We start from the raw sequence: 27,489 nt of genomic DNA, 5'->3' as shown, positions 1-27,489 counted from the left end.
GGCTCACAGAGCTTGGCAGGGTGGCTGCATATAAATATAAAACTTACTGAATGAGAGAAAGATTAGAAAAATTAACTCTAAAATGGGGCAAATATTTATTTGGTAATGTGTATGATCACGTTTTTGTATTGTATAAACACATGTACAGCACACAGCAATATAATTATTTGAAAGTTGTTGACTCTTGCTGCATTTTGTTTTGAAAAATACGGTGGCTCACGGTTATGATTAGGAGCAGCATTTATCATGGCAGAGTAGATACTGTGACCATGTCCTGTCATCAGTGCATATTATTTACCAGTCTGTGGGTTTATGTCGCAGCACTAACACTGTGCAGGTGTAGTTGGGGAGTGGAGGCCCTGAGATGGGTGTCTACACATCAGCATAAATATTGAAAGTTTAATGTATCTGGAAAACTACAAAAAGTGATTTAAGTCAGTAATCACCTATTAAATGAAAAATATTGAATCTATTTATTTATTTATTTATTCAATAATTTCTTAAACAGGAGGTTGAGATGTGGATATCTTATATATGTAGTAATAAGTATGTTTGCATATGTGTGTATACATATGCTGGTTTTTATATTATGGAGGAGAAAAATGACTTATCAATAAATAAATAATTGTATAAATAAATACAGGAAAAAATAAATAAACCAGAAATAAATAAATGAATAAATGTATTCAAAAATCTAAGAAAAAAATGTTAAAATAAATATGGAAATAAATAAATGTATAAATAAAATGTATGAAAAAATGTTAAATATGGAATAAATAAATGCATAAATAAAATGAATAAATAAATGTTAAAATAAATATGGAAATAAATGCATAATTAAAAAAGTAAAAAAAAAAGGGGGGGGGGGGGACTAAATTTGATTTTAGACGTATGTCCACATCTTTGTACAACAATATATATATATATATATATATATATATATATATATATATTTTTTTTTTTTAATCTTCATGTTAATGAGGTAGGAGGTCCAAACCTCTTCATTTTTTAAAAATTATTTATTTCCGTGTTAATATCAGCATTGTTTTTCTGTATTTATTTATTCCTGTATAGATACATTTATTCATTTATTTATGATACTTATTTTTTGTCGTCCATAGGGCACAAGTATGTGCATTATATATTTTTTTCCTACTTTTTAAAAATGTCCTATTTTGGTTTCTTTGAATGTTTTTTTTCCCTTATAAAAAGGTAAAATCAACAAAATATTAGTCAAACAAAAAAGTGGATTACCACTTCACTAACAACATGAGAACATACAGTATATGAATCAATTCTCTTTCTCTGTGTGACTTTATCCATACGTCAGGGTATGGACTACCTTGCCACGAAGCGATACATCCACAGAGACCTGGCCACGAGGAACATTCTGGTGGAGAGCGAAATGAGGGTGAAGATCGGTGATTTTGGCCTGACGAAGGTGCTGCCACAGGACAAAGAGTACTACACTGTCAAAGAGCCTGGGGAAAGCCCCATCTTTTGGTGAGGAACACACACTGCATGTTTGTTAGAGGTTCAAAAAGTATTGTCCTATTTTTGTGGGGTGACATTTACGAGGATCAAGAATGATTCTTTTTGACTGGCTTTTCCTCCGCTGGTGCCGACCCTTTGTGACTAACTGTTAAACATGAGTGTTAAAGATAAGATAATTTGTTTTACACATGAAAGGTGGGAAAATTAGACCTCATCAAGACCAAGTGTGTTTCTTTCTTGTCTTTATATCTGTCTGCTTGAAATACAGGACATGTGTTGACTGTTTAAAGAGGTGTGCATCATTATGTATATATATTGTGTATATAATGTGCTGTGGTATTTTCCAGGTATGCACCAGAGTCGCTGACAGAGAGCAAGTTCTCTGTGGGATCAGACGTTTGGAGTTTCGGTGTTGTCCTCTACGAACTCTTCACTTACAGTGACAAGAACTGCAGCCCACCTGCGGTACTGCTCTTCTTTCTTTTTACTTCTCACTGTAGTTTTTGAATTTGACAATTTAACTTTTCTGTTTCTTATTCCACCCTTAAGTGCTTTGTCACCTTATTTGGGCTGTAAAACAACAGCCAGGGTAATTACTTAGAAGTGTTGTTAGAGAAATCAGTTGATTGAGCAGAGTGACGTACATAATAATTTATTTATTTATTTATTTTATTTATTTTTTTTTAATTTTGGGAGGTTTTCATGAGCTGTTTTGATGAAAGCCAAACAAAAAACAACTTTTTTTTCTGTTCCAGGTGTTTATGGACAAGATGGGGAATGAAAAGCAGGGTCAGATGATTGTCTACCATCTGATAGACCTGCTCAAAAACGGATACAGGTTGCCTGCTCCTGATAATTGTCCAAAGGAGGTCAGTAACTCAACTACAAAAAAACCTCAGTATTTGTTTTAATGAAAAATTCTCTTGGTTCAAGGTCAGTGCAGACTCACCTGTTGTAAAGTTTAATAAACCAGGGTTTCATTTACTAATTTTATAAGTTTACCAATACAGTTTTTGTTTTCTATGCTGCACCATGTCATATCATTAAATGGCAAGAGAAAGTAATTGTTCCTGTTTTTTTTTTCTGTGTTAATGTTCGTGCTGTGATGTTTCCTCCAGATTTACAAGATTATGACAGAGTGCTGGAGCAGTGAGCCGTGCCAGCGCCCTACTTTCAAGACATTAATTCACAGTGTGGAGAGTGTGCGAGACAGCAAGGATGGATGAGCGGCATTGATCCCTGAACCTTTGACCTTTAGGTGCTGACTCCCCCGGGGGAGGGGGGGGGGCCGTCCTCACGGATCTTAACAGAACAATAAATGTCTTGGAGATGTCTGGGTTTACTGCAGCCGTACAGTCCCTAGTCCAAAGTGAAGTTGATTTTAGTTTTTCTTTTGGTGAACTGCATGTCTGTCAGCCTATTTAAGATTTACCCAAATAAGGATGATGAACGGGCATATTCACTTTCTCAGCAGTTAACCCACTTCTTAAAGGAGCTCTATAAGATATTAGAGTTTTAATATAGCAGCAAACAACTATTTGCTCTGTAGAGATACAGTGGAGTAATGATGTGCTGAGCAGAGAATCCAAGCTTCTCTGTTCTTTGTTGTGGTAGACAGTCCGACCCCCATGCATATTAGTTCGCATGTATTGTAGTCCGTGTGTATTCCACTGGCTAGCTTATCACTGCTGCTCAGCACCGCACTCACACGCAAGTTACCCCTAATGTCAGGACAGCGTAGAGGCGAAAGTGTAGCGCCCACCCTCCAGTTCCCCTCAGGTTTACCCCATTAGCACTAGTAGCTGCTAACCGCTAGCTAAGGCACCTCCATATTGAGAGCTTTGTGCAGACAACCTCTGAGTGATAGATCAGCTGTTTATATCCTGTAGTGCTCCTTTAATATGGCATTTACGATTTATCTGATTTATTACTACACTACATCTGACTCAGACAACAAACAGAAGATATATCAGATGCCTTTAAGAACATTTCATGGTGGGATAAATTATTTTATTTGTATATGTTGTTTTACAAATAGAATTAGACAATAGACATGGAGTGGAAAAATGATACTTTTCTAAGAATCCACAATTTTTTTTTTATTTCAAGGGACTTCTGTGGAATATTGAAGCCTTAAAATAAATATTTGTACCAAAAAATGTATGTATTACCAACAAGTAGCATGTTGTTAATGCTCAGTCCTTTGAATTTTGTACTTTAATCGCTGTCAAATGAGCAATTTCTTTTGTCAAACCAAAGAGACTGTTCCAAACAGCCATCTTACTGCACACCTGAACCTCAAGGCACCACTCATGTGTGGCTGAACATTTATAAAGGACTGGAAGTGAACTGCTGGATAGTTTTAAGCCTGATAAAGGACAGACCATGAATGTAAAGCACCAGCTGTACTTCTGCCACAAGGGGACCCATTGGGAAATTTCTACCGGTGTTTTTGAGTTACCTTCCTGCAGTTACAGTGGACTTACAGATATTCATTGTACATTGAGGATGATTCTGTGCTCTGAGCTGATGAAGCAACAGCAGAAGCACCCAGATCTTTCCACATAACAGAGGTCAGACTTTGTATCAACTGTTGTTCGTTTATATAATTTCATACATCCTGCCAATATTCCAGTACATTAAAGAGACAGCAATAACTGAGGTGGGTGTCTAATAGTGTCATATCATGGACTCATACAGTGTTTTTGAACTTACGATGTCACCTTTGTAATTAGTAATTTGTATATTTCTATAAATATAGTATGAGATTTTCAGTGTTGGAGGCTGCCTGTGGATACTTTATGTACAAATATATTTTCTGAAGATGGAGAAAGAAGTCATGAAGGGAGATGCTTTTTTTTTCTGCAGCTTGTTGTTACAAGTGACAACTTTATTTAAATCTTGACTTTTGTTCATGTCATTATTTTGCCACCACCCATTTAAAGTTGTCTTAACAGCTGGTGTATATGTTGAATATGTGTGTGTGTGTTATGATATGCATTACAGTGTCGGCCACAAGTGGATCAATTTGTCACAAGGGGATAATTTCCTTTATGTTCCAAATGTTACTGACTGAAAGTTATTTCCTCTCACCAGTTTCAACCACAGACTGTATAAAATAAAGGATGTAGCCGCCATGATGTCACCCATTGGTTTGTGGATTCCCATTTTAGAGTGTTGTACTTGGGAAAGAGCTTGGTGTCAAGACCATACTCAAAGCCACCTTTGAGGAATTTTTACTCATTCTTGTCTTGGTTTCTGAGAAATAGGGCTTAGGATTTTGGACCACAACTGCGAGGTCATCACTGAACTGCCTGTGCAAAAAAGAGTTGAGTATAGGCAAAGTAAATATCAGCTCCTCACTGTCTCTTATCAAGACAGCTCTTGTGGTACCCTTAGACATAGGCTGGCACAGTGATGCAGTGGTTAGCACTGCTGACTCACAGCAGGAGGGTTCCAGGTTTAACCCTGGGTCTTTGTTTGCATGTTCTCCTCATGTCAGCATCACTTTTCTGCAGCTTCTCTGGCAGGTTAGGTTAATTGGCGACTCTGAATTGTCCGTAGGTGTGAATGTGAGTGTGAATGGTTGTCTGTCTCGATGTGTTGGCCCTTCAATCATCTGGCACCCTGTCCAGGGTCTACCCTGCCTCACATCCAGTGTCAGCTGGGGTTCCCCGCAACCTTTAGTAGGTTGAGCAGATACTGATAATGAATAAACAGTGATGGGAATAACGGCGTTACTAACGGCACTACTTTTTTCAGTAACGACTAATCAAAAAAGTTACTGTCTCCCCCGTTATAACGCCGTTATGGTTACTCACAATAAAATGCGCCGTTACTCGGCTTTACCTTAGTTCACTGAAGCGGCTTTCACTCAGACCAGCTCCTTCTCAGCGGAGCTTTAAAGTGTTTCTTCTTTGGTGAGGGCAGGTGAGGGGGAAGCATAAGTGATGATGATTGGCTTAGGGAGAGGAACATTTCATCATAAACCAATCAGAGGCAGAGTAGGGCGGGTATTCACAAGCAGGTTTGTCAGGTCCGCGACTTTGGGCTTGTGTTTTTGTAAAGTCGCTTACAAATATTGGTAGGCACAGGTTGCGTTTTTTTTGGACTTGTTTCCAAAGTGGAGTTGCTTATTTGGGCTTGCTCTCTAAACGTCGCCTTTCTCTCTATATATCTGTCTAATAACTTATTCAAACGCATGATAGTATCTCGGACTGCAGGATGTTTCCACAGCCGCACTCCCTCTCCCTCACACACACGCACGCACAATGGAGTGTAGTGTAGATAAGTGTACAATATTTAATAATAATGATTTATTCTATTAAGTGTCAGTTTCATTCATTTAACATATTCAATGTTGAGTTTCATTACAGTTCCATTAAAGGGGCTGCCCAAGCAATTTGACATATTTGAGCATTTAATAAAAAATAGTAACGCTATAGTTACTTTTTCAGGTAATTAATTATTTTTACAGTGCAGTAACCCTGTTACTAACTCAGTTACTTTTTTGGGAAAGTAACTAGTAACTATAACTAATTACTTTTTTAAAGTAACGAGGAGCGAGGGGTGGATCTGAGTCATACGCCAAGCAGACAGCCTGTCACTCAAAGCAGCATAGCTTTGTGCCTTAGTAAGATTTAAACCGGCGAGTTATATTAAAAAAAAAAAATCACCACTGTACAGTTGTCATGAAGGGGGAAATAAGCTGTGTTCTATGTTTTTTCTGTTGTAAAGTTGGGCATTCTAACATGGGTGTCTGTGGGGACTGACTCAGTTTTGGAGCCAGCCTCAAGTGGATGAACTGCAGCTTTTGGCACTTCTGCATTGGCTTCACTTTTCGCTGCATGGTCTTAACTGGTGAGAGGACAGTCAGTCCTTGAAAAGACTTGAAAAGAATCTAATTTGTGGAAGAGCATCTTTCCCTCTTACATACAAAAAAAAAAAAAAAAAATCCAGTGTTGTATTTACAACATTAAGGGAGGGAGACACATAATGTCAAACGACGGATGTCCTCACATCGTCAAGTATGAGTCACTGTAAAGAGCGTGTCACCACAAAACATACAGAGTGTCTCTGAAGCTCCCACGCTCTAACCTCTGGGCAGTATCACGCCGGCCTAAATATTTTGGTCATGTCAAATCTGTTGTGAATGAGAGACTGTTAGTTCCTGCCGAGTTGCTATAATGCCAAGATAGAAAATGTTGCTGCCTAATGGGTTGTTTTTGTCACCCAAACAGCCATTATTGTGATATATGTACAGTGGTGTTTAAAAGCAAATGTGATTATTCTGTGTGTCATTTTTCCTCAGAAGACATTTGGAAAAACAGAAGATGTTTAAACAGATTTAACTGGTGTTTTTTTCCCATTTGTTTCAATTTTATTTTGGTGCAGTGTGAATGATATAAAGCCTGGTGGTACCTTTAATACATTTATGCGAATATGGATGTAAATACTGAAAGATGGATGTGCTGTATATTCCAGGTGTGTATATACTTTTAATAAACAAAACATTTTAGTACAGTATGGTCATGAAACTTGTACTTTTTTTATTCTCAATGTGGTTCACTTGTCACATAAAGCTTCATCATATTGTACCCACAGTCAAACAGCTTATAAGTTGTGTTTAGTGATAGTGTAACATTTTTACGCAGGGGGTTGTCTGTATTTAATTCATTTGTTTTATCTACGTCACAAAGGGTTAAAAGAAAAAAGGAAACCTACTCTTTTGCTGTAGTGTCCCCGGGGTGTTTGACGGAAAATGATCCAACAGGCGTAATGCTGTGAACAGAGGCCGGCAATAAGTTCACAGCAGCCTAAATGACACTAATGTGTGATATTGGCGCGTGCGAGTATGAACGTAGTTTCACCAGACAGACTGCAGGCGACAATATGGACGCTGTTTATTGCTCCCAAATCCTGTCCACACATATACACAAGCGTTGTACACAACATATGACACTGCTCGACATTTCATATTAACAGTATTTAAAATTTATTCTCAACGGTGCTTCAAGGGCAACATACAGGACATGTTTTTTTTTTTTTAAAGAAAATATCAAGTGAGGAGAATAAAGAAAATATATATTAAAATATTCGGCTGACTCGAGCCTGTTGAACAGCAGGTGTGAACTTGCTCTCCTCCTACTTCTTTATACACTGTTCATTACTGCCCATCACAACATCTTCATGTCACAAATCCTTTTCCCCCTTGCCTCAGCACAAGCGTCCGATATCATTCTTAGTGCAGCCCTGGTTACAGCACTTCCCCGCCACACCCAGGGAAAAGTTTCTCTTCTTCTTGCTCGCTACGGGCCAGTCGGCAGTAGCTTGCTCGCCTGAAACTGTGGACAGCTGAGGCTTCTTCAGCGAGGCAAAGTCACTCAGCGACGGCTGCTGCCCGTCTCCTCGAGCCCTGAAAAGAGCCAGGAGGTCTGCCAGGGAGTAAGAGGAGCTGGGATGGAGCTGAGAGGGGTTATCTACTGTGAGCTCTGCGCTGGATTGCCAGGTGTGCTGGTTGTCTTCTGCTGTAATGTCACTAAGGGAACCCCACTGGAAGGAATCTGGGGAAAGAAATGAGTCAAATGCACCTTTAGTCATAGCAAAAAAAAAAAAAGAATTTGTCTGATTAACAATGAACATGAGCTGACTGTGGTGCTGAAATATGAGGCTTTGTTAGTCAACTAAAATGTGGGGGGAGCTGTTTATTAAAACCCTGTGGCAGCCTAACCTGTTGATGTGTAATAAGTCACCAGCTACAGTAATGTGCTCAGTGGAAATTAAAGTAGGAATGAAGAAAACAATTATAGCTCCTTGCCTGTGCACCCTCTCGTCCCTTCATCATCCTTAACCTTAATGAGAAATACATTTTTACACTATATCTTGGACATGTTTCTACATAGTCTTTATGTTCTGAAACATGTATAACACAGCATTTTGTCCAATCACACAAATGAAGCAATGAATGAAAGTACAGCAGTAATGTTGACTCACCTAAGCCCCCCTCCGTGGATCGTTTCCACCGGGAGCCACCACAGGTGAAAATGACTGCTCTGATGAACTCTCTGCCGCACAGTTTCACCCCGTAGTCCCTCGGTATGATCAGCCTGCTCATCACGTCTGCCTTCACACAGTTGCATATGCCACCGACGCACACCACGGCCACAGCGAGAGACAATCTCCACAGCATTTTTCACTTGAAAGTGACGGAACGAGCTGTTCTGCGCTGCACAGGAGGGTCAAGCTGGGTTCCACCTCAGATCTGATCGTTTAAAATCCTGTTAGTTTCCTTCTTGTTGACTTTTCTTTCCGTTACGTTGTAGAAGATGCTCGTATTTTTCTGTCTTGTGTTGCAGAGCAGACTTTGGTTTCCTCTTTTTGTTCCCCTCTGTAGCCACTGGTCCACTCATCAACCTTTGTGTTTAACCCCAACCCCCTCCCTCCGTCCCTCCCTCCCTCTTACACACACACACACGTCATTTAGATTGATGACAATGACGTACTTACTCTTTATGGTAACAATATCAGGGGCATATTTTCATGTGAAGTGTGAGTGTGCACATTACTCATACACTAGTTGCTGAGATGATTTTGAGACAAACAATATAAAGGCATGTGTGACGTCTTGTACACTTCACAGGGAAGAGATTAAGCTGTGTCCGACTATATAGAAAAGGTGGCTGTGTTTATAGAAGTTATCGGCTTTGGAGCTTTGCATCAAACTAGCATCATTTCACAAAATGTGATCGGAGAAGACGAAGACTTGGCAATATTTCTTATTTATTTATTTATTCAAATATAGTTTCCATGATGTCAAACATGAGTTAAAATTATGGTAAATACACATTGCATAAATATCAGCACCTTGTAATATTTTACATCCACTAAACACAAATGTGGTGATAAAAATAAAACTTATGGGTGCACCAATGCTAACTAATCCTTTGTTATAAAGCTCCTTAGCACTCAAATTCAACCTTAACAAATTAACTCTCTCAGTTAAACTGATCAAAAGTTTCAGTAATACAGTTTGAAGTCATAACAATCTTCTGCTGTCAGGACAAATGACTTTCCAATTAAAATTTGATAATAAACTTTTGATCACTGATTATTGCTTTGACAGTGAGTGAACCTGCTTGGCAGGGCGTATCAGATAACTAATGTAAAACCCAAAAGCTAAGCATCAAATTAGGGAAAACACAGAGCTTATAAGTCAAACTACAGCTGCAAAATATGAATATTGCATTTGCACGTGTCAGCTTGCAAGAAAATATACACCGATGAGATTTCCTTGTTGTTTTGTGTCTGCCCAATGTGCAATAGCCAACTGTTGGCTGAAACATCAGCCATGTGTCCGCCATGACCTCAGACACTTTGAGAGTTATGTGAGGCTTCTTTCTGCCCTCTAGTGGTCAAAAATCACTTAATGCTGCTTTTAATATGAACATGATTAAAAGGAATAAACACAACTTGTTTAGATGTACGCTGTGTCCCAGTTTCATGCTATATACTGACGCTAAGCTGCATTTTAGTATGTGGTGTAAGCAAGTAACAAAATGAAGTCAAACCAGACAGCATGCATACTAGACATGGTTGCTTGTTGAGCATCCTAAGGATGCACACAATTCTCCCACAATGAAACTTGTTAAGAAGGCAAAGCTGCATTAGCTGGTTAAAATAAATTGTTAGTGGTGGTAAGCAAAATATTAATTTTTTTAATGCTGGCTGAGGGACATTATGTCCTGTCTAAACCTTAAAAAGCTCCGCTACTTACACCTCTTCATAACTGAACACCATGCAAACAAGTGGACATCAGATTATTTAGGTTTTTCCCAGGGAAGATGTCCTAGATTTGCAAAGCTTTGTGCAGCGGCAAACTAATTTCAGAGCAACAGTAAGCCATTCCTGAGGCTTGATCAGGGCTTGATAGGGCCCCTGTATGTTGTTGTTACATGTAGTATATCTGAACATTTTCAGGCTCCATCCACCAGGGTTCACTCGCTTGCTGCATGTTAAGAAGAGGTCTAAATTTGCGACTCAAACACCATCCTCCAAAATGTGAGGGGACACTTTCTGACTAAAGAATGATTAACTAAATGTCTTTTTGTCTTTCTGTTGATGTCTGTCAGTAAAAAAACTCTATAGTTTAAAATCCACTTTCTCTCATTAATTAATTTAATCTTTTTTAAAATAAAACCCAACTTTCAGCCCATTGTAGTGTAACTCCAAGACAAAATACTCTTTAATATATACATTTTGGCTTGTAGATGGGGCTAGTGAGGGTGACAGAGAGAAATCAAGCATGCACTTTACTTTGTTAAATTGACATATCTGTTGTGCTCTCCACAAATTTCCTGTGTGTATTTTGTTCACTTGTTTAAACACTAATATGACACATTGTGATGTCTCTTTATGAGGTTTGATTTGGCAGTAGCTTTCCAAAGATGCAGATACATACTATATCATTCCCTGGTGGCATAATTTGGTAAAGTATATAGTACCTACTGTTTTGAATTGGTATGAAGTCTGGATTTGGGACACAGCTGCAGTCTTTATTTCATGATATACCACAGTACTGAAGGTGTATTCCTGACTAACTCAAGTATTTTGTTTAGCTTAAGTTTATGTGTTTGGCTGAGGATGCACCTCTAATGACAATACTCACAAAAATAACAACATCATAACATCATATCGAGACTAATTTGACTCAAGGTCCATGATATAGAATTAGTGCAAACCATAGACGCAGTAATGTCAAAAAGGCAGTTGGTATGAGACAAATAGGCAAAAGCAGAATAGGTGAATGCATTGACTGAACGGTTATGATTTTATCTCAAATAACCAACACGTCATTTCTCCAGGAAGGAGGCGAGGCTGCTTCGAGCACGGCGGGCTTTCTCTATGCTTTCGAAAGTCGGAGTCCCATGAGGTAAGTCCAGACGGTCATGTTCGGATGTCATGATAGCCTCAGCCTCACCTGAGGGTGTAATGGGAAAAAAATACAGTGTGTTGTACTGTGACAAATGGATGTCTGTGAAACCAATTATTTTTGTCCCACACATGCAGTAGTTGTGTTATGTTCTCTTTTTAAAAAATCCACCTAATTTATTATGGAGTCAGCTTCTGACTTTCAAGGTGAGAACTGACAGCAGAGAACAAACGGAGAATTGGAGGTGAGGTTCATTATAATTGAAGTATACCTGTTATAGTTTTACTTATGTGTATGTTGTATAGAAGTAGAGTGCACTTACATGGATATGAATAACCCCGTCTATGATAAGGTTTTTGGAGTATCCCTTTAATGTGTCTGAGCATGAAAACACCATGTCCAGTTTTCAGAAACCAGGATAAAACCTTATCCCACTTATGAGGAACCCGAATATGTTACCTCGAGTAAGGACAAAGCACCTGCTAATTGGCTGTTGAAACAGGTAGTGACATGCTTTACATTATAAAACCAGCCGTGGCCAACTTGACCAGCTGAGCTGCAGGTGACACCATCAGCCGGCTTGAGTTGAGCTCAGACAGTCAGTTCACACCGCTTCTCTGCAACGTTCTAAAAAGGTTTCATCACATTGCGAATCTTTGGACTAAGCTTGAGAGGAATGAAAATAAACCTATTTCTCTGTGGTAATGTAAACACCATATTCTGAATATGATCAGAACTGGGATAAGCCTCATAAACAGGTTATTCATGTCCATGTAAATGCACTCATAAATGAATTTAACATAAACTTTGCTACTTCTTACTGTAAATGTTAAATTATCTTGTGTAGCACAGAGGGGGCTGCAGCTACACTTCACTGTGCAATCCTGTATTGGATTATGACAATAATGAAAATAAAACCTACAGTATTGTGTTTTAAGCTGCAGTCTTTGAAACAGAAGTCCATGTCTGTTAGTCAGGATTTAAAAGACTTAATGTTTCAGTGATTTCACTACAAAAACATGATTTTACAAGTATGTGAAAATCAAAAAGATAATGTTTGTTTATTTCTGGCCAGCATAAGAGCTTTGCTCATGTGTGGTAATGATGATAATGACTTAGTCCTACCTCTCATGCGATAAATAAGTGTTCCATAGGCGCTGTCCATCTGGTAGGTCAGTACGAAGCCAAGAGGGACGATGGGAGCCAATAGGGCCGGTTTCTTTCTTTTAATGGCACTGAAGAACAGTATAGAGACAAAGAAATGAACATCTTAGTATTTTTCATTATGATAATGTGATAAAAATGTAAATAAAAGCACTCGGGTAAGGCATACTTCTATTTTAGGCCACAAAATTATATGTGATTTGTCATCAATTTGCACGAAATACACACAGTATTACAGGAAGCCATGATGTTGCCTTTCTGGAAGGTAATTTGTGTAAATGTAAAACAATAAACTGTGAAAAATGTCAAGTGAATCAGACTCATGATCACCGCGTTACAGCCATTTCAATGTGTCATGCTGCTGTAGCGCCACCTCAAGATAGCTTGTAATTTTTAGTAGGACTGTAATTGCTACACAATTAAACTCAATGTGACATCTGTGTTCGAACACATACAATACCTCACACATGGAGCTGCACCAGTAATGCTACTAGACCGTGATTAATGTAACACTGACGCTGTGGCGACTCACAGCTGTCATATACAAGCTGATACAGGTTGTTCTCTCACTGTGCGTTATTACTGGTGTTTCTAAGTGTGTGTTAGAAACAAGAGATCATCGCTGAGTGTGTCTTAAAGGGACAGTTCACCCCAAAATCAGAAATACATCTTTTTCCTCTTACCTGTGGAGCGATTTCTCAATGTGGATTGTTTTGGTGTGAGTTGCCGAATGTTGCAGATATTGGCTACAGGTATTTTTGATTTGGCTTGACCTGTCTTTTTAACGTTAAATAAAATACCCCTGAGCTGACCTCTTGGAGCAGTTGTTTACAATACTCACCCAACAGTAAGTCCAAATGTAGCCACGGCACAGAAAGTACCAAAGTATTTGAGAAACTCTCTGGACCAGGCAACCTGCATAGCCATCTGTCTCTCTCTCATCTGGTTCTGCATCAGGATCTGACGCTCCATCTGCGCACACAGACACACACAAGAGAAAGGACATAGAACAGACCTTTAAAATCAAACATGGAAACTGCCTAGTGCCTCTCAATGTACAACTTTATAACATAAAAACATTATCGATCAGAGAATCAGGACCACCTTATCAAAGAAACGAAAATAACATCAGTACCACAAATCCCCAAAAAAGGTCTGACGTCAGTACACAGTTTGTCCACCAGAGGGCACTGACAAGTTGATTTTCCAAATGTAAAATGTTTCACTTAGTACATAATTTGGTCCCAATTAGCAGAGAGCGCCAAATTTAACGGATGACATGTTTGTTTGAATATTAGTGTATAAACTTGGATATCAAAGCTGTGTGGCCGACAGGCAGGCAGTCAGAGGGACAAAGACAGGGTCAAAGGAGCAAGAGACATTCAGTCCAGTCTCATTGTGTCCATGCTGATGAACTTCAGTCAGATGAAACTTTTTGTCTGCTGCTTCCTGTTTAATTCTCACTCAAATCCACATGCACACACATACGTTTCGTGCATGACGACTGCTACTGAGCTGAGTGACATTCTCACATAAAAAGCCTTTATTCTTAAAAAAGTGAATGTGTCAAAGATGAGCTTTTATTTCCACTTCAAGAACGTGACATTAAGTCACCGAACACGCAAAGATACAAAAAAAATTTTTTAGTCAATAATAATAATAATAATAATAATAATAATAATAATAATAATAAATATATATATATATATATATATATACATACATACATACACACACATACTTTATACCTGTACTTCTTATATCTGTACTGACTTCTGTAATTGCTGCAGATTTCATACTGTTTATATACTGTATGTTAGGCTCTTCATTACACAATGCTCATACTGTCAGTACTGTTCAGACTGCTTATATTGTATATGTCTAGTGTAGGGCTGCACAATATATCTTTTTTCTTTTTCTTTTAAATCGTCATCATGATATCAACTCCCACAATAAACACGTCGCAAAAGACTGCAATATTGCATTTAGAAATTTTTTTGAACTATTTGAAAGAATATCAGTAGAAAACTTTTATTTTTTATTGGTGCCTTTTCTGTTCAATGTTTAATTTGGTAATAAAGAGCATGGAAATAGTTTCCTTTCCTTTATTTTTTATTTTTATGAGCAATTTATTGTATCTTAGTAGTATACAGAAAGCAACAAAATGGCAGAACTGAGTGCACTTTAACATTTATTTATCACAAGTAGTATCATTAACACAATATTCAACATTATTGCATATTTTCCTCATATCATACAGCCCTAATCTAGCATAATCAAATCTTCCTCTTACTATTCATCTTACTTACATCTTACTTCATCTTACTATTAATTATAATAATTAAAAATAATAGGAAGATATGACTATTACTATTTAATATTTATATCACTACTTAACTCGTCACACTGTTTTTTGCTCTTCTGTTTAGATGCTTGACTGCACTTTTATTGACGTAGTGCCTGTACTCTGTGCAATGACAATAAAAAAGAGATTAGTAGAAACAACATCTATATTTGAGGCCTGCATATAAAAACATTTCTCAAACACAATGACTGATTAAATGAATTTAAAAAACACCAATTAGCGTAACAGTTGCAAGCAAATAAGTTTAAGTTTATTTACTTTATTAATCCCCTGAGGGGAAATTCAATGTTTTCACTCTTGCTTGTCAATTACACACAGGTGCACTGTTTGTGCACACACATGCACAAACAGGGCCTATACATGCACAAAATGGAGAGATGTCAGAGTGAGGGGGCTGCCCTGAGTGGTTGGGGGGTTCGGTGCCTTGCTCAAGGGCACCTCGGCGGTGCCCAGGAGGTGAACTGGCACCTCTCCAGCCACCAGTCCACGCTCCATATTTTGGTCCGGACGGGGACTCTAACAGGCGACCCTCCGGTTCCCAACCCAGGTCCCTATGGGCTGAGCTACTGCCGCCCCAACTTAACACTGAAAATAATTGTTGAGGGCATTATATGACAAAACACTACTAAACATGCACTTCAGACATGTTACATACCCACATTAATGGTTAGTATTACAGTACACTTACTGTAAAGCTTTAAGAACTCTTTAAGAATTTGGGCTGCTGTTGATATTTGAGCCAGTCATGACGTTTCAAGAAACTGCAAAACCTCTACACGTAGGTAACAGAGGAGAACGAGCCATTTTAAACTGGGATATAAGGTGAAGGAGCCTCTGAATGAACAAATCAGAGTTCATCTGGTAATGCTTTATGAGGGAGTTGGCTTCTTATAGACCAACTCCCAGCATTAAGTGTGCTTAACTTGTCGAGCAGGATAATGAGGGGAAGACCCATCAGTCATCACTCCCTCAGGGCCTGACAGTAGGCATGAGGAACTGTTTCCAGTTATTAGCTTTTCATTGATGGAAATCTGCCAATCAGTTAAATGACTAATATATTTCACATTTTTACAATAAAAAGTGGTTTTACATATTCTGTATAGTAACTTTTTTGGTTCATATCAAAGCTTTTCCCTCAAAGTTTGCAGCATTCCAAAGTCAAGTGTAGATTTTACAGAATAGTAGATTATATTCTGCTGCCTCTACTGCTCTTTTCCAGCTCAACTTCACTGGGCATCTTTAATAAAAGAAACTGTAATAGCTCCAATCAAATCCTTTGTCAGTTAATACATAACAGAACTCGTTTTCTTCTTGCTGTGACCATGTAAAGGAAGTCAAGTGGGGTGACTGGCGTCTAATAAATGCCTGTAGCAGAGGGAAAGCTAAGTTGTAAAATTAGGAAAAACAGCTAAGGAGGTTTAAGCTGCAATCACTGGGCTGAGACGTCACTGGCAGGTAAGACTACAGTTAAAGACCCTTCCGCGAGAGCAATCAACTCTTAAAACCTAATCTAACTTTGTTTGTAAGCATGCTGTTAAACTGATTGTGGAGAGTTATTCAAAATTTGTGAACATCAGAGGCTAATTTTAGTGAAACACCACTAATGAGCACAAAACATAGAAAATATCGATTTGAAATGATTTTGTTGCATGTGAACACAATTGTGTGGGACAAACATCACAGCTTCCTGCGAGTCTGCTCGCAGCAGTTGGCAATAAATGAAGTTGGGATCAAGGGGTTCTCTGCGGGTCTGAAAACAGAGGCCAAAACGGAGGTTATTTTAACCTGTATTCATTCTAATGGCCAGCGGGGAGCGTCACCACTCAGTACAAAAAGAAGTCCAATTGTATAGAGTGCTCCAGGAATGAGTCCTAAAACCCGGTAATGAGTTAGCATTTAAACACTCACGGTTCCCTCGTCTCGAAGACAGTGTTTTTTTGAATGGGTTTTTGGTTAAATGCTTGAAATAAGTTCTGTTGTTAACACAAGTTTAAGAGACTTTATTTTGTGACATAAAATGCGTCACTAAATACCCCAATCATGAATTTTCAAGTTTCTAAATGAGACTACAGTCAGTGTGCCAAACATGGCTTTACAGCCTTGTTGTGGTGGCGGCGTTACAGTCACGCGACCATGGTGTACTTCCTTTATAGCCTAATGTCAGCCTCTTACTTCTGGTGTATTTAGGCTTCAGTAAACATAAAAGCGGTGTTCATTTGTGAAGATTATCTTGCTTAACGAAACAAGTTTGTATCATTGATGTTTGTCACAGAGCTTGTTTTGTACAATAATTGAAAATATAATGGAAAAATCCCATAGGTTTTTTGATGAGGGAACCAGAGCAACACTAACTTCAGTGTCAGCCTACAATTATTCAACAAAAGAATATTTAGATTAAACAATAAATAATAAGCAGTTAACTAGTTCATTTCAGCCCAACATCATTTATATAGTGTACACATTTAAGGTGACACCATTACAGGAAAACAATCCATAGATATCACTCAGTCATAAGCTGGGAACAAGAGTGTGAACTTTCGTGTTGACGTGAGAAGTTTCTATGTACATTTTGCCACTTTGTTCATCATGAAACTTGGAAAAAACATTTGTAATTTATTACTGTAATAAAGCTGACTACAACTGCTACCCTCTCTTGTAAAGAGGAGGCCACAAACTTTTTAAAGCCGGGGTGGATGTGTCATATTCAAGAGAAAGACTCTGGGTGGAGGCGGTAATGGAAATCACAGGAATGTCTCTCTGTGATAAAGTTTCAATAGAAACCAAATGCAGCAATTGTTGTTGATGAGTCAAGAGTTATTACAAATCAATTAGACCCCTATCTAAGGACAGACAGGGGAAATAACCCATAATTATATCCCTCAGGAGCGAGAAATGTGTAATGAGAAGTTTCTAGGGACATGGGGACGTCACCTCTCGTGAAGTCATCCCTTCTCTCATGTGGGTTGTGAAACAGGAAGTAGACCAGAGATACTGGATATCTGGTTTTATATTAACTATCATGAAATCACTTGCTTACATGGCTATTTTAAAGAGTGTAGAATATTCCAAATGAGATACAAATTAGATGAAAATGGTCTTGCTACTTGGTTAAATAGCACCCCTCTCACTGGCTAATGAAAGGTCTGCTTGATGATGCATTTAAGTGCACCATACAGACTACAAAAATGACTTCTTTAGTCATAGATAAGCTTGTGAATGGAATGCTATTATTAGGGCTGAAACTAATCATTATTTTCATTTGCGACTGATCGGTCCCTGAAATGTAAATTTTTTAAAAGTAGAGAGAAAAAACACTCAATCACAAGAGTCCAAGGCGACAGCTTCCAATGTCTTGTTTTGCCCATTTTACTCTATAAGGATATATGAATTATTCACACACCATTCACACAACAATGACAGCAGGCCACCATGCAAGGTGCTGGCCAAACATCAGGCCAAGGAAACTTTTGCCTTTAACAGTTTTGGCTACCTCCTGAGCAACAGCTACCCCAGAAGCTTACCACAGAATGCTTGGTAATTTTTTCAATATTTTTTGCTGTTTTAAAAAAAAAAAAAAAAAAAAAAAAAAAAAATCACTGAAACGATTAATTGATTATAAAAATAGCTGACTGATTTTCTAATAGGTATGGGCAGTATAATGGTATGACTTTGAACACTGCCAAAAATACAGTTGCCCCTCTTTCTATCAAACTGATAAGGAGATGCTGTATTAAGGCGATGTATTGTAGTACATGAAACGCACCAACAGAGCTCAGTCTCTACTGGTGCAACAGCCAGCTGAGCTGAGAGAGATGGCGACTGCAAGTGTTGGGGATAATGGTACAGGACTAGCAAAACAGAAAAATACTTCTGCCCCTGTTTGGCAGTATTGCCACACATAACTTTACTTTGAGATGACTTATTCCAACTACAAAAGCAGTTTATTAGCCACATGATTTTATTCAACACATCATCTCTTTTTAGTCCACTGGTGTTGGTATTTGCCGTGCCAACAAGTATCATCAGTTCTTCCAACAGGGAGAGTGCTTATTTCCTATTTATCTATTATTCTAAGAGCCATACGTATTTAACCCCAGCAGGGCTTTTCTCAGTTGGCTAATTGCATATTAGAAACACAGCATTATAGGTTTTTTTTGTTGTTTATTTGTTTCACAAAAATAACGTCAGACACTGTATGCCCCAGTGAAATGTCAGGCGGGTATGAAGGTAAGAAAAAACATACCTCCCAAGCCTTTTCCCAATCTAGTGATCATTAAACCGACTATTTGCTTCAGTTGTAGCTGCTGGTTACATTGGTTGTATGTCATTCACAAGGACTCTGCCTTTTAACTTTTTGAAGTTCTGCCAATAAATTAATGTGTAAACCCTTAAGAAAGAATACTATTAATTGACAATAAACACAGTAAAAGCACATTATTCTCAGCCACAATGCCAACTCTCACTTCAAATGGCCCACACAAATGCCTTCAAAGAACAACTACAGTATTTAACTTCCACTCTCCACAACCTCAGCGTCATCAGTACTGATGCAACTGACATGGAATTAGGTTGCAGTGGTGTACCGGTTTTGAGGTATACCGTGACATAAAAGTTAACGGTGATCATACTGTGTACATTTGCTTGTCTACACTGTTGAAAAATCTCCCCTTTATTTTAGACTTTTTACACATACTTCCATTAACAACATGATTTGAAGTTTCAGTTGTAGCAATAAAACGTTTGTTCTACCAAAAAATAGCCCTTCAATTTTCATTCCTTTAAGGGTCATTCTGACTGATTACAATAAAAAGTTCTGTAGTACCATGATACTGTTGAATTGTGATACTTTCTGAGATGGTTATCATCTCCTGAAAATCTCACACTGTTGCATCCCTACATGGAACTGACTTTGAGATATGTGGGTATCCTTCTGGACATTTAACTCAGCTTTGATGAACACTCTAATCATAAACATCAATCATAAAATCACCAGCAAAAGCTCTCCACCATCCAGAAACTCAACACCCTCCCTGTTGCACCCCACCTACCACTCTCCTTGTATCAAAGCATAAAACAGCCAGACCTCGTTTGTTGCTGCATCTGCTACTTCACCACACTCACAGTCACCAACAGGAACAAACTCATCCAAACCTCAAACACACACAGCCACTAAATCCACTTCCGACCTCACAGATGTGAACACATATGCTGTAAACATCCAAATACCATTCAATGTCATTTATTCACTTGACAGAGGAAGACAAACTTCTTAAATGTTGAAAGTTTCTGAAACAAACTACAACCGGCAAATTTAATTTAACCAGGAACTATCAGATAAAAGAATAAGTAAACAAGATTAAAAATCCAAGTGGCCGCTTTCCGCACATGACAGGTTACTTTTTTGTGACAGACATATTTCTTTTGCTACTGGACAAGTATTGAGGGTCGCTATTCTAAACATGTCATCTACGTAAAAAGTACTTAAGGGACTTTGTATTTCTCAAGTGCCAACATGTCAGTGAACCTTGCGAGTTGTAATGGAGCAAAATTACCTACCGTTACCATTGTGAAATGTTGCTGTCGTCCTCGGTTTTATATGAGGAAAAGAGCGCTAGCTGCTAGGCTAATTTATACAATGTAAAATGCCATAGGCTTGTGCTAATAACATTAGCATGTTGTATTTGTGGGGAAAATGTGTCCAGATAAAGACAAGTGTTTGTCTGTGATCGATACAGTATAGTATCGCGATATTTTTGTGTGGCAATATCGTATCATCACACTGTGCCAAGTATTATAATCAATTGCTATTTAGTCTACTAGATACATTTTCCTGCCCCAAAAAATGGCTGTGGTGAGATGAACAGACTGAAAACTTTACCTTATCAGTTAAAACAGATGTTGACAAATTTTTCCTTTGGGAACATAATTAACAGTTGAAAAAAGGTAATAAATCGCAATGTATTGTATTGCAATACTTGGCATATCACAACATATTGGTAATTGCAATAATATAATATGACTTAAGTATCTTGATAATATTGCATTGTGGATCCTCTGGTGATTCCCACCCCCTGTGAGTTACTAACCAAAATGACAAACACCAGTGTTACCTTTACCTACATCACATGGGGATGACTGTTCATTTGAGAGCAAGTTTGGGCAAGCAGCAGAGGAGACAGTGACTGGAAACAGCAGTGGAGGAAAAGTGAAAGAAAGAAATGAGCCAAGATGAACTCACTCTGAAGGTGACGAGATGAAAGCAATGCTGAAACGTAAGCGGGAAATTCACTGACATTTTCTAAAGGCTACAAGCGTACACAGAGTGGGACAATAATTGGAAAGGACAATACCTGGAAAATGATATATACTGGAAGATGAAACAGAAAACGAGAGAAAGAGGGAGAAACCCACCTCATAATACACAGACACACATAAACACATTATGGCTACTGGCAATCATACCATTATCTCCAAATGACCGGAGTATTTTGCATCATTTGTAATTGCTTTGAATTATCAAAAAATACTAAAATTGTAACAGATTGTCCTGCAGTGGACAATTAAGGACCAAACAAGCAACATTTACATCATTATTGGTCTTTGCGTTATCTTTTTAGGTGACGATTGCAGTGGCAATAAAAAAATAAAAAAACAGTGAAATAAAACAAGTCAAAAACCTTGTGGGGAGGTCTTATCTCTCACCTTTCTTTCTCACATTCAGACCCACTCAAGTTCAGTGACAGTGAAGGAAAAGCAAGCACAACCCTATTATTAACAGCCAAGACCCCTCCTTAACAGAATATGAACAAAAACGTCATTGACGTCATTTCACAGCTGCCATTTATCCTTAGGACGTGCATCACACAAATACACCCTCACAAACGTAATGTTTGAGATGGACACTGTGGTTCACGCACAAAGCCAGTGTGGAAAAGGATCAATTAGATTTCATGATGTGACTTGAAAACAATGGCAGGCAATCATCTGTGACACCTTAATGCATGGGGAGGCAACAGCGTTGCTTCACAGATATTCCGAAATTGCCAGGGTCAATGTTACTTATTAAATGTGGTGATGTAAAAATGCAATTTCACTACTGAAGATGAAAGAAAGATTATTTCCTGTTACAGACAGCATCATATTTGACCATTAGCGACCCTGAAGATTCTTTTTTTGACATGTGAGTATGTTTTGTTCGGCCAAGATCGGACAGGTTAAATGTTTTAATTAAAAATTAAAATATACTGTCACATATGCCTTTAATTGATTTCAAGTAGACAGACAGATGATGGTAAAATTATAAATGTCTTATTAATTGTAGTCAAAAGTGATTCTGAGTATGAATCATAAATGAGAAACTATCTATATTAAGTTAAGTCAATTAAACAATGTAGATCCACTAGAGCAATTCTTACGTGTGCACGTAATATTTACCCGTGAGTCATTGTTAGGACCCAAATGAGGGCGCTCTGAAACTCAATTGCCAAACCTTTGCCATCATTGAATACTATTTGTCATCTGGGAGAGCAGGAGAAAATTACGGAGCAAAACACACAACAAACCTTTTGGGTGTAAGTTGGATAATGTCATTGGTGTTATGATAGTCACACATCCCACCTGCTGCTCAGCAGCTTACAGGCATAAATGAATCACAACAAATTGGCCCCAAAAAGGAGAAGAAAAAAAAAACAATCCTTTGTTTAATGGAAATAATGAGTGCAATAAAACCTGTTGTCTCTAAATGGAAATGCTGCGATTCGAAAAAAGGCTTACATCCCTGGTTTTGACACTGTGTGATTCAAGAAAGAAAGACAGAACACCAGGATAAGCATAGGTTTACGTGACGGCTAGATTAATGACCTGAGTCTGTTTTCTAGGAGAAAAAAAACCCCAGCCAAAACTCCACATGGCTGGCTCTGTAGTAATTACGTTCAAGTACAGTATCAATTAAATCTTAAAGCTAGATTTAAGCACAAGAAGCTTTTTAAAACAGGTTCAGTAGAGCAGGACCCATCCTAAAGTCATACCTCACCTGCAAAGTGACCATCTGTCTATCATTCAGTCATGCTGTGTTACCTTAAATTTGTGAAAGTTTGTGTGTTTTTTCACATGTCTACACTAATAATAGCAACTAACTGGGGACCACATTTAACAACAGCAAAGCTATATCAAAACATCCATTTACAAACTCTCACAAAACTTGTGTAGTATAGGCCAAGTCTCATTTATCCAGTTGTATGCTCAGTACTTCCCAAACACATGCATTTTTGCTAAAACTTTACTGTGTAAAAAAGAACTGAAAGTGAAACTATGCCCTCTTCAAAGCTAAACTCTAACACTAAGGGATTTTTTTGTGAAAATCAATGTGTCTAGGAAGTACTGAGCATTCAACTGGATACAAAAGCATCCAAAAGATGAGAAACTTTACCAGTTAAAGGTCTGGTGTGTAGGATTTAGGGGCATCTGTTTGGCAGAAATTGTATATAATATGTTTTCATTAGTTTATAATCATTGTTCTTTCTTTAGAATGAGCCATTTACACCCATCAGCCAAAACATTAAAACCACTGACAGGCGAAGTGAATAACTTTGATTATTTTGTTCCAGTGCATTGTTCTGCTGGGAAACCTTTGGTTCTGGCATTCATGTGGATACTACCTGACATGTTCCACCCACTTAAACACTGTTACAGACCAAGTACCCCCACTCATGATAACAGTACTCTCCAATGACAGTGGCCCAGAAAAAAGCAGCAGGCCACACTGCCAAAATCGCTCAGGAATGGCCCAAGGAATGTGACAAAGACAAAGTGTCAGCCTGGCCTCCAAATTCCCTAGATCCCAATCTGAATGAGCATCTGTGGCACGTGCCATTAACCCACCTCACTACCTGCTGGACTAAATGGATCTGCCACCAACACACTGGTGCCAGGCACCGCAGGACACTCCCAGAGATCCTGTGTCCATGCCGCGACACGTCAGAGCCAAGTCCGATCCAAGGAGGCCCCACCTGGGATTAGGGGTACATCTGGGGTACTGGCACATCACAAGAATCCTTGGGCAGATTAGAACCTGGGAAATTTAGAAGCCAGGTCGACACCTTGAGCTTTTTGTCACACTCCACAGGCCATTTCTAAACAGTTTTTGTGGTGCGGCATGCTGCTTTTTTCTGCCATTGGGGAGTACTGTTGCCATGAGAGGAGTTACTTGGTCTGCAATGGTGTTGGAGTGGGTGGAACATGTCAGGTGGTATCCACATGAATGCCAGAACCAAATGTTTCCCAGCAAAACAATGCATTTGAACAAAGTAATTAAAGTTATTCACTTCACCTGTCAGTGTTTTTGGCTGATTGGTGTACATCTACATATGGAGCAGGTCCTCTCCCACGGATGTCATGCTGTTCTAGACTAGCCCAAAATGGACAACACTGGCTTGAGTTTTGTAAGAATTTTGTTAATGGATGTTTTGATATATATTTTATTGTTGTTAAAGTGGTGCCCGATCAATCAATAAATCAGTATTTTCTGTGTTTAGTAAAAGCATGCAAAGTTTTCTTCATGAATTCAAGGTAACACAACATGTCTAACTGGTAAATTTTGCAGGTGAAGTGTCCTCACTGTGTCAGAAGATACTGTGCTTTAATAGTGTGTTGCATACTATCATATTCCTAAACAAAATTAGAATTCATCACCTTGCCACACAGTAAACACGGATAGTTGTCTGCTTTGCACTGGATAATCCAGCCTTGACTGGTAGGCTACAACATACATGTTGGACATTCAGATATTGGTCAGCTGGCAGATGCTTTGGTGCAAGGCAACATAAAAATGAGATACATTCCAAGCCACATTCGACCAAGAGCAAACCTTTGACCATAACATTGACTTTCATGTTCTACTTGAGACATGTACCACATGGATGCAGGTGCATGACGTAAGCCACGAGTGCAAATGACATCTTTTAGAGTGGGTGCACATTCACTCACCTGCAGCCGTGAGTTGTGGAGCATGAATTCTTGCTGCTTTTTAAAGTTTGCATCCATGGATCTGGACATGAGAACCCCCATGGTGGCGCTGTTACTGTTGACCTAAAGACACAGTTACTCAAAGTTATGCTGCAGACAAACGTTACCACACTTACAGGCACAAATACGTTAAATGTGTATTTATTTATTTGCTTCAACATGTCGGTGTTAAACTGCACTGTAGCTTTAACCGCCAGTTGACAGCTACACTCAGTCACTGTCTCGTGCTTCATTTCACTGCTTCAGCCTAATGCTAACACCGTCTAACGTGCAAATGTTGCTATTGCTAGGTGCTAGCAGTTCGTACCGTTAGCAAACTTTAGCCGACATAACGTGTGGTCCCGTGCTTGTTGGGCTCACCTGTGAGTTAATTTGGCTAACTAACGATAGGTGCTAATTTTACTAACTTACACTAACTAGCTCCCCATGCTTTACCTGACAGGTTTAGGTTTTCACCTTGAGTGGTCGCTTGGTTAACTGTAATGAAAGCTTTACATACCTAATATACTTTGACGACGGTTAGCTAAATAATGAAATGATACTCGTCACAACAGCGGTACTGACAGGTCTTTCAAGGACATGACATGAAATCAAAAATGTGTACACCGCCTCAGAACTAACTGACTTCCTGTCTGTCGTACTGTCATCAGTTGGTATAAATAAACAGCGCACTTCCGGTTAGACTTTCAAAATAAAACGAAGAGCATGTGTCGCAATCCTAAACATGAAGGGTGCATTCCAAATGTTAAAAAATAATATTATAGGGGGAAATTTTAACCATAATGACAGTCTACCACGAATATAAGTAATTGTATATGTATATGTATAGGAAAACACATATCATGGTGATATTTCATCAGGGACAAGTCACATTTATGATTCAAAGGCATTCATTTAAAGAAATTCAGCAACACGTGTCTGCTTTGAATGACTTAAATATTTAGTCTGAGAACATAGAGGTTGAGAACACAGTTTACGCATGCTGCTTGCGTTAAAAAAAAAAAAAGTATAGTGTAATGGTACTGCTTTCTATGTGCAGTCTATGGTCCCAGTGTCGTCAAATGAGAAATGACTCCCTCTGCTGGTGTTTTGGGGCTTATCCATGGTCTAATTCAGTAATAAATTATTTTACAGTCAGTGGCTCTTTTTGCATTTGTTCACACATGTATTTGTCACAAAATCAGGAGGACTTCCTGCAGATTAATTCAGAACCATGCAGATTCAAAGTTTGGATTTCAACGGACCCCTAGGTCATGGGAAGAGGTCAACAAAAAAAAACTTTTCACTAACTTTAAAGTGATAGATAGATAGATAGATAGATAGATAGATAGATAGATAGATAGATAGATAGAAGTTTTGACCAAGGGGTTGCCAAGAAAAGACAATATCTTTTCACTTACTTTATAATAAGGAGTTATTTAACATTAAATAATGTTTTTAAAATATATAGTTTAGATGGATACATAGATTATTTTGCAAAATATATATCTGAGCTGTTACAGACAAAAAAAGTTGAAAACTGTAAGACCTGGTATAGGCTCCACCACCCAGCACGTGGTAAGTGGATATAGATGGACTTTACACAACTGGGGTCCTTCATACGTGTGAATATACTACAATATCTTTGTGGGAAAGTTACCATCCCTGCTTTTAATTTGTTCTGACATGACTTGTCAAAGTGAAAATTTTCATGTTGCAGTGATACATATCAAGCCAAGCTATCTTTTGTCATCACAATAGCTTTGGGAATTCCTGTCCAAATGTCACCTTCCTGGACAAATAACGCCTGATTTTCCATCTCCATAGCTGTTTAAGACAAAAAAAAAAAACATTTAAAACTGAAAGATTTTATTTAAATACTGCACCCAGCACAGAAAGAATGGATGGACTTTGCACTATTGGGGTCCTTAATACTTGTGAAAATACCAAGTTAGCACCCCAAGCTGCTTTTGCGTTTGTGCTGACGTGACTTTTTAAAATGAAAATATTCATGCTGCAGTGATGCATATCAAGCCAAGCTATCTTTGATCATCTACGCATTACAACAGTTTTGGGAACTCCTGGCCAAATGTCACCTTTCTGGGCGAATAATCTCTGTAGCTGTTACAGACAAAAAAGTTTTAAACCGGAAGACTTTTATGTAAATGCTGACCTGTTATAGGCTCCAGCACCCAGCACAGGATGGGTGGATATAGATAATGAAAGAATGGATAGACCTTGCACAACTGGGTTTACTTAAAAGGTGGATTTATCAAAGAGAAAATATTCAAGCTGCAGTGATACATATCAAGCCAAGCTATCTTTTGTCATCAACGCATTACAACAGCTTTGGGAACTCCTGGCCAAACTGTATGTTCCTGGGCAAGTAACGTCTTATTTTCCTCAGATTCAAAACATACATGAATCATCCTACGAACACTCCTTCAACAGCACATACAGGCCACAGCACCACAGAATACAGTATTTGTGTTGAAGGCCTTGCATTTTAATTTATTCTTCCATTTTTAACACCATA

At 38.4% G+C, this 27,489-nt stretch overlaps 3 protein-coding genes across 5 annotated transcripts in view; 1 reads left to right on the top strand and 2 right to left on the bottom strand.

Moving 5' to 3' along the window:
- Positions 1 to 6,988, top strand: part of jak2a (Janus kinase 2a) — a 48,896-nt gene extending 41,908 nt beyond the window's left edge. The window contains exons 21-24 of the mRNA XM_049603691.1: positions 1,331 to 1,503; positions 1,842 to 1,959; positions 2,250 to 2,363; positions 2,613 to 6,988. Of these exons, the coding sequence (XP_049459648.1) occupies positions 1,331 to 1,503; positions 1,842 to 1,959; positions 2,250 to 2,363; positions 2,613 to 2,720 (513 nt within the window). The 3' untranslated portion in view covers positions 2,721 to 6,988. The remainder of the gene's footprint in view (positions 1 to 1,330; positions 1,504 to 1,841; positions 1,960 to 2,249; positions 2,364 to 2,612) is intronic.
- Positions 6,989 to 7,142: 154 nt separating this feature from the next.
- On the bottom strand, positions 7,143 to 8,893 carry rln1 (relaxin 1). The gene is made up of 2 exons (XM_049603690.1): positions 8,488 to 8,893; positions 7,143 to 8,057 (listed from the first exon to the last, which is right to left on the bottom strand). The coding sequence occupies exons 1-2, from the start codon at positions 8,681 to 8,683 to the stop codon at positions 7,711 to 7,713; spliced, it is 543 nt and encodes a 180-aa protein (XP_049459647.1). The 5' UTR covers positions 8,684 to 8,893; the 3' UTR covers positions 7,143 to 7,710.
- A 368-nt stretch (positions 8,894 to 9,261) lies between these two features.
- On the bottom strand, positions 9,262 to 25,618 carry plgrkt (plasminogen receptor, C-terminal lysine transmembrane protein). 3 transcript variants are annotated; one of them, XM_049604545.1, is made up of 5 exons: positions 25,410 to 25,618; positions 24,936 to 25,037; positions 13,428 to 13,558; positions 12,548 to 12,657; positions 9,262 to 11,470 (listed from the first exon to the last, which is right to left on the bottom strand). In XM_049604545.1, the coding sequence occupies exons 2-5, from the start codon at positions 25,014 to 25,016 to the stop codon at positions 11,343 to 11,345; spliced, it is 450 nt and encodes a 149-aa protein (XP_049460502.1). In that variant the 5' UTR covers positions 25,017 to 25,037; positions 25,410 to 25,618; the 3' UTR covers positions 9,262 to 11,342. The 3 variants fall into 3 exon arrangements, with proteins under 3 accessions (XP_049460502.1, XP_049460501.1, XP_049460503.1); XM_049604544.1 differs by having other exon boundaries at positions 25,474 to 25,618; XM_049604546.1 differs by lacking the exon at positions 25,410 to 25,618 and adding an exon at positions 25,282 to 25,403.
- Between the last annotated feature and the right edge of the window lie 1,871 nt (positions 25,619 to 27,489).

Source organism: Epinephelus fuscoguttatus, linkage group LG18, assembly GCF_011397635.1.
Source record: "Epinephelus fuscoguttatus linkage group LG18, E.fuscoguttatus.final_Chr_v1".
Lineage (NCBI taxonomy): Eukaryota > Metazoa > Chordata > Actinopteri > Perciformes > Serranidae > Epinephelus > Epinephelus fuscoguttatus.
The sequence above is the reverse complement of the archived record's forward strand: the minus strand, read 5'-3'. Positions and strand labels throughout refer to the sequence as shown.

Coding starts and splice junctions, on each gene's coding strand:
- rln1 (XM_049603690.1), bottom strand. CDS start 8,683: ATGCTGTGGAGATTGTCTCTCGCTGTGGCCGTGGTGTGCGTCGGTGGC. Junction 8,058..8,487: donor ATCCACGGAGGGGGGCTTAG/GTGAGTCAACAT, acceptor TTCTTTCCCCAG/ATTCCTTCCAGTGGGGTTCC.
- plgrkt (XM_049604545.1), bottom strand. CDS start 25,016: ATGGGGGTTCTCATGTCCAGATCCATGGATGCAAACTTTAAAAAGCAG. Junction 13,559..24,935: donor TCCACAACTCACGGCTGCAG/GTGAGTGAATGT, acceptor CTGTGTGCGCAG/ATGGAGCGTCAGATCCTGAT. Junction 11,471..12,547: donor ACTTATTTATCGCATGAGAG/GTAGGACTAAGT, acceptor TTACACCCTCAG/GTGAGGCTGAGGCTATCATG.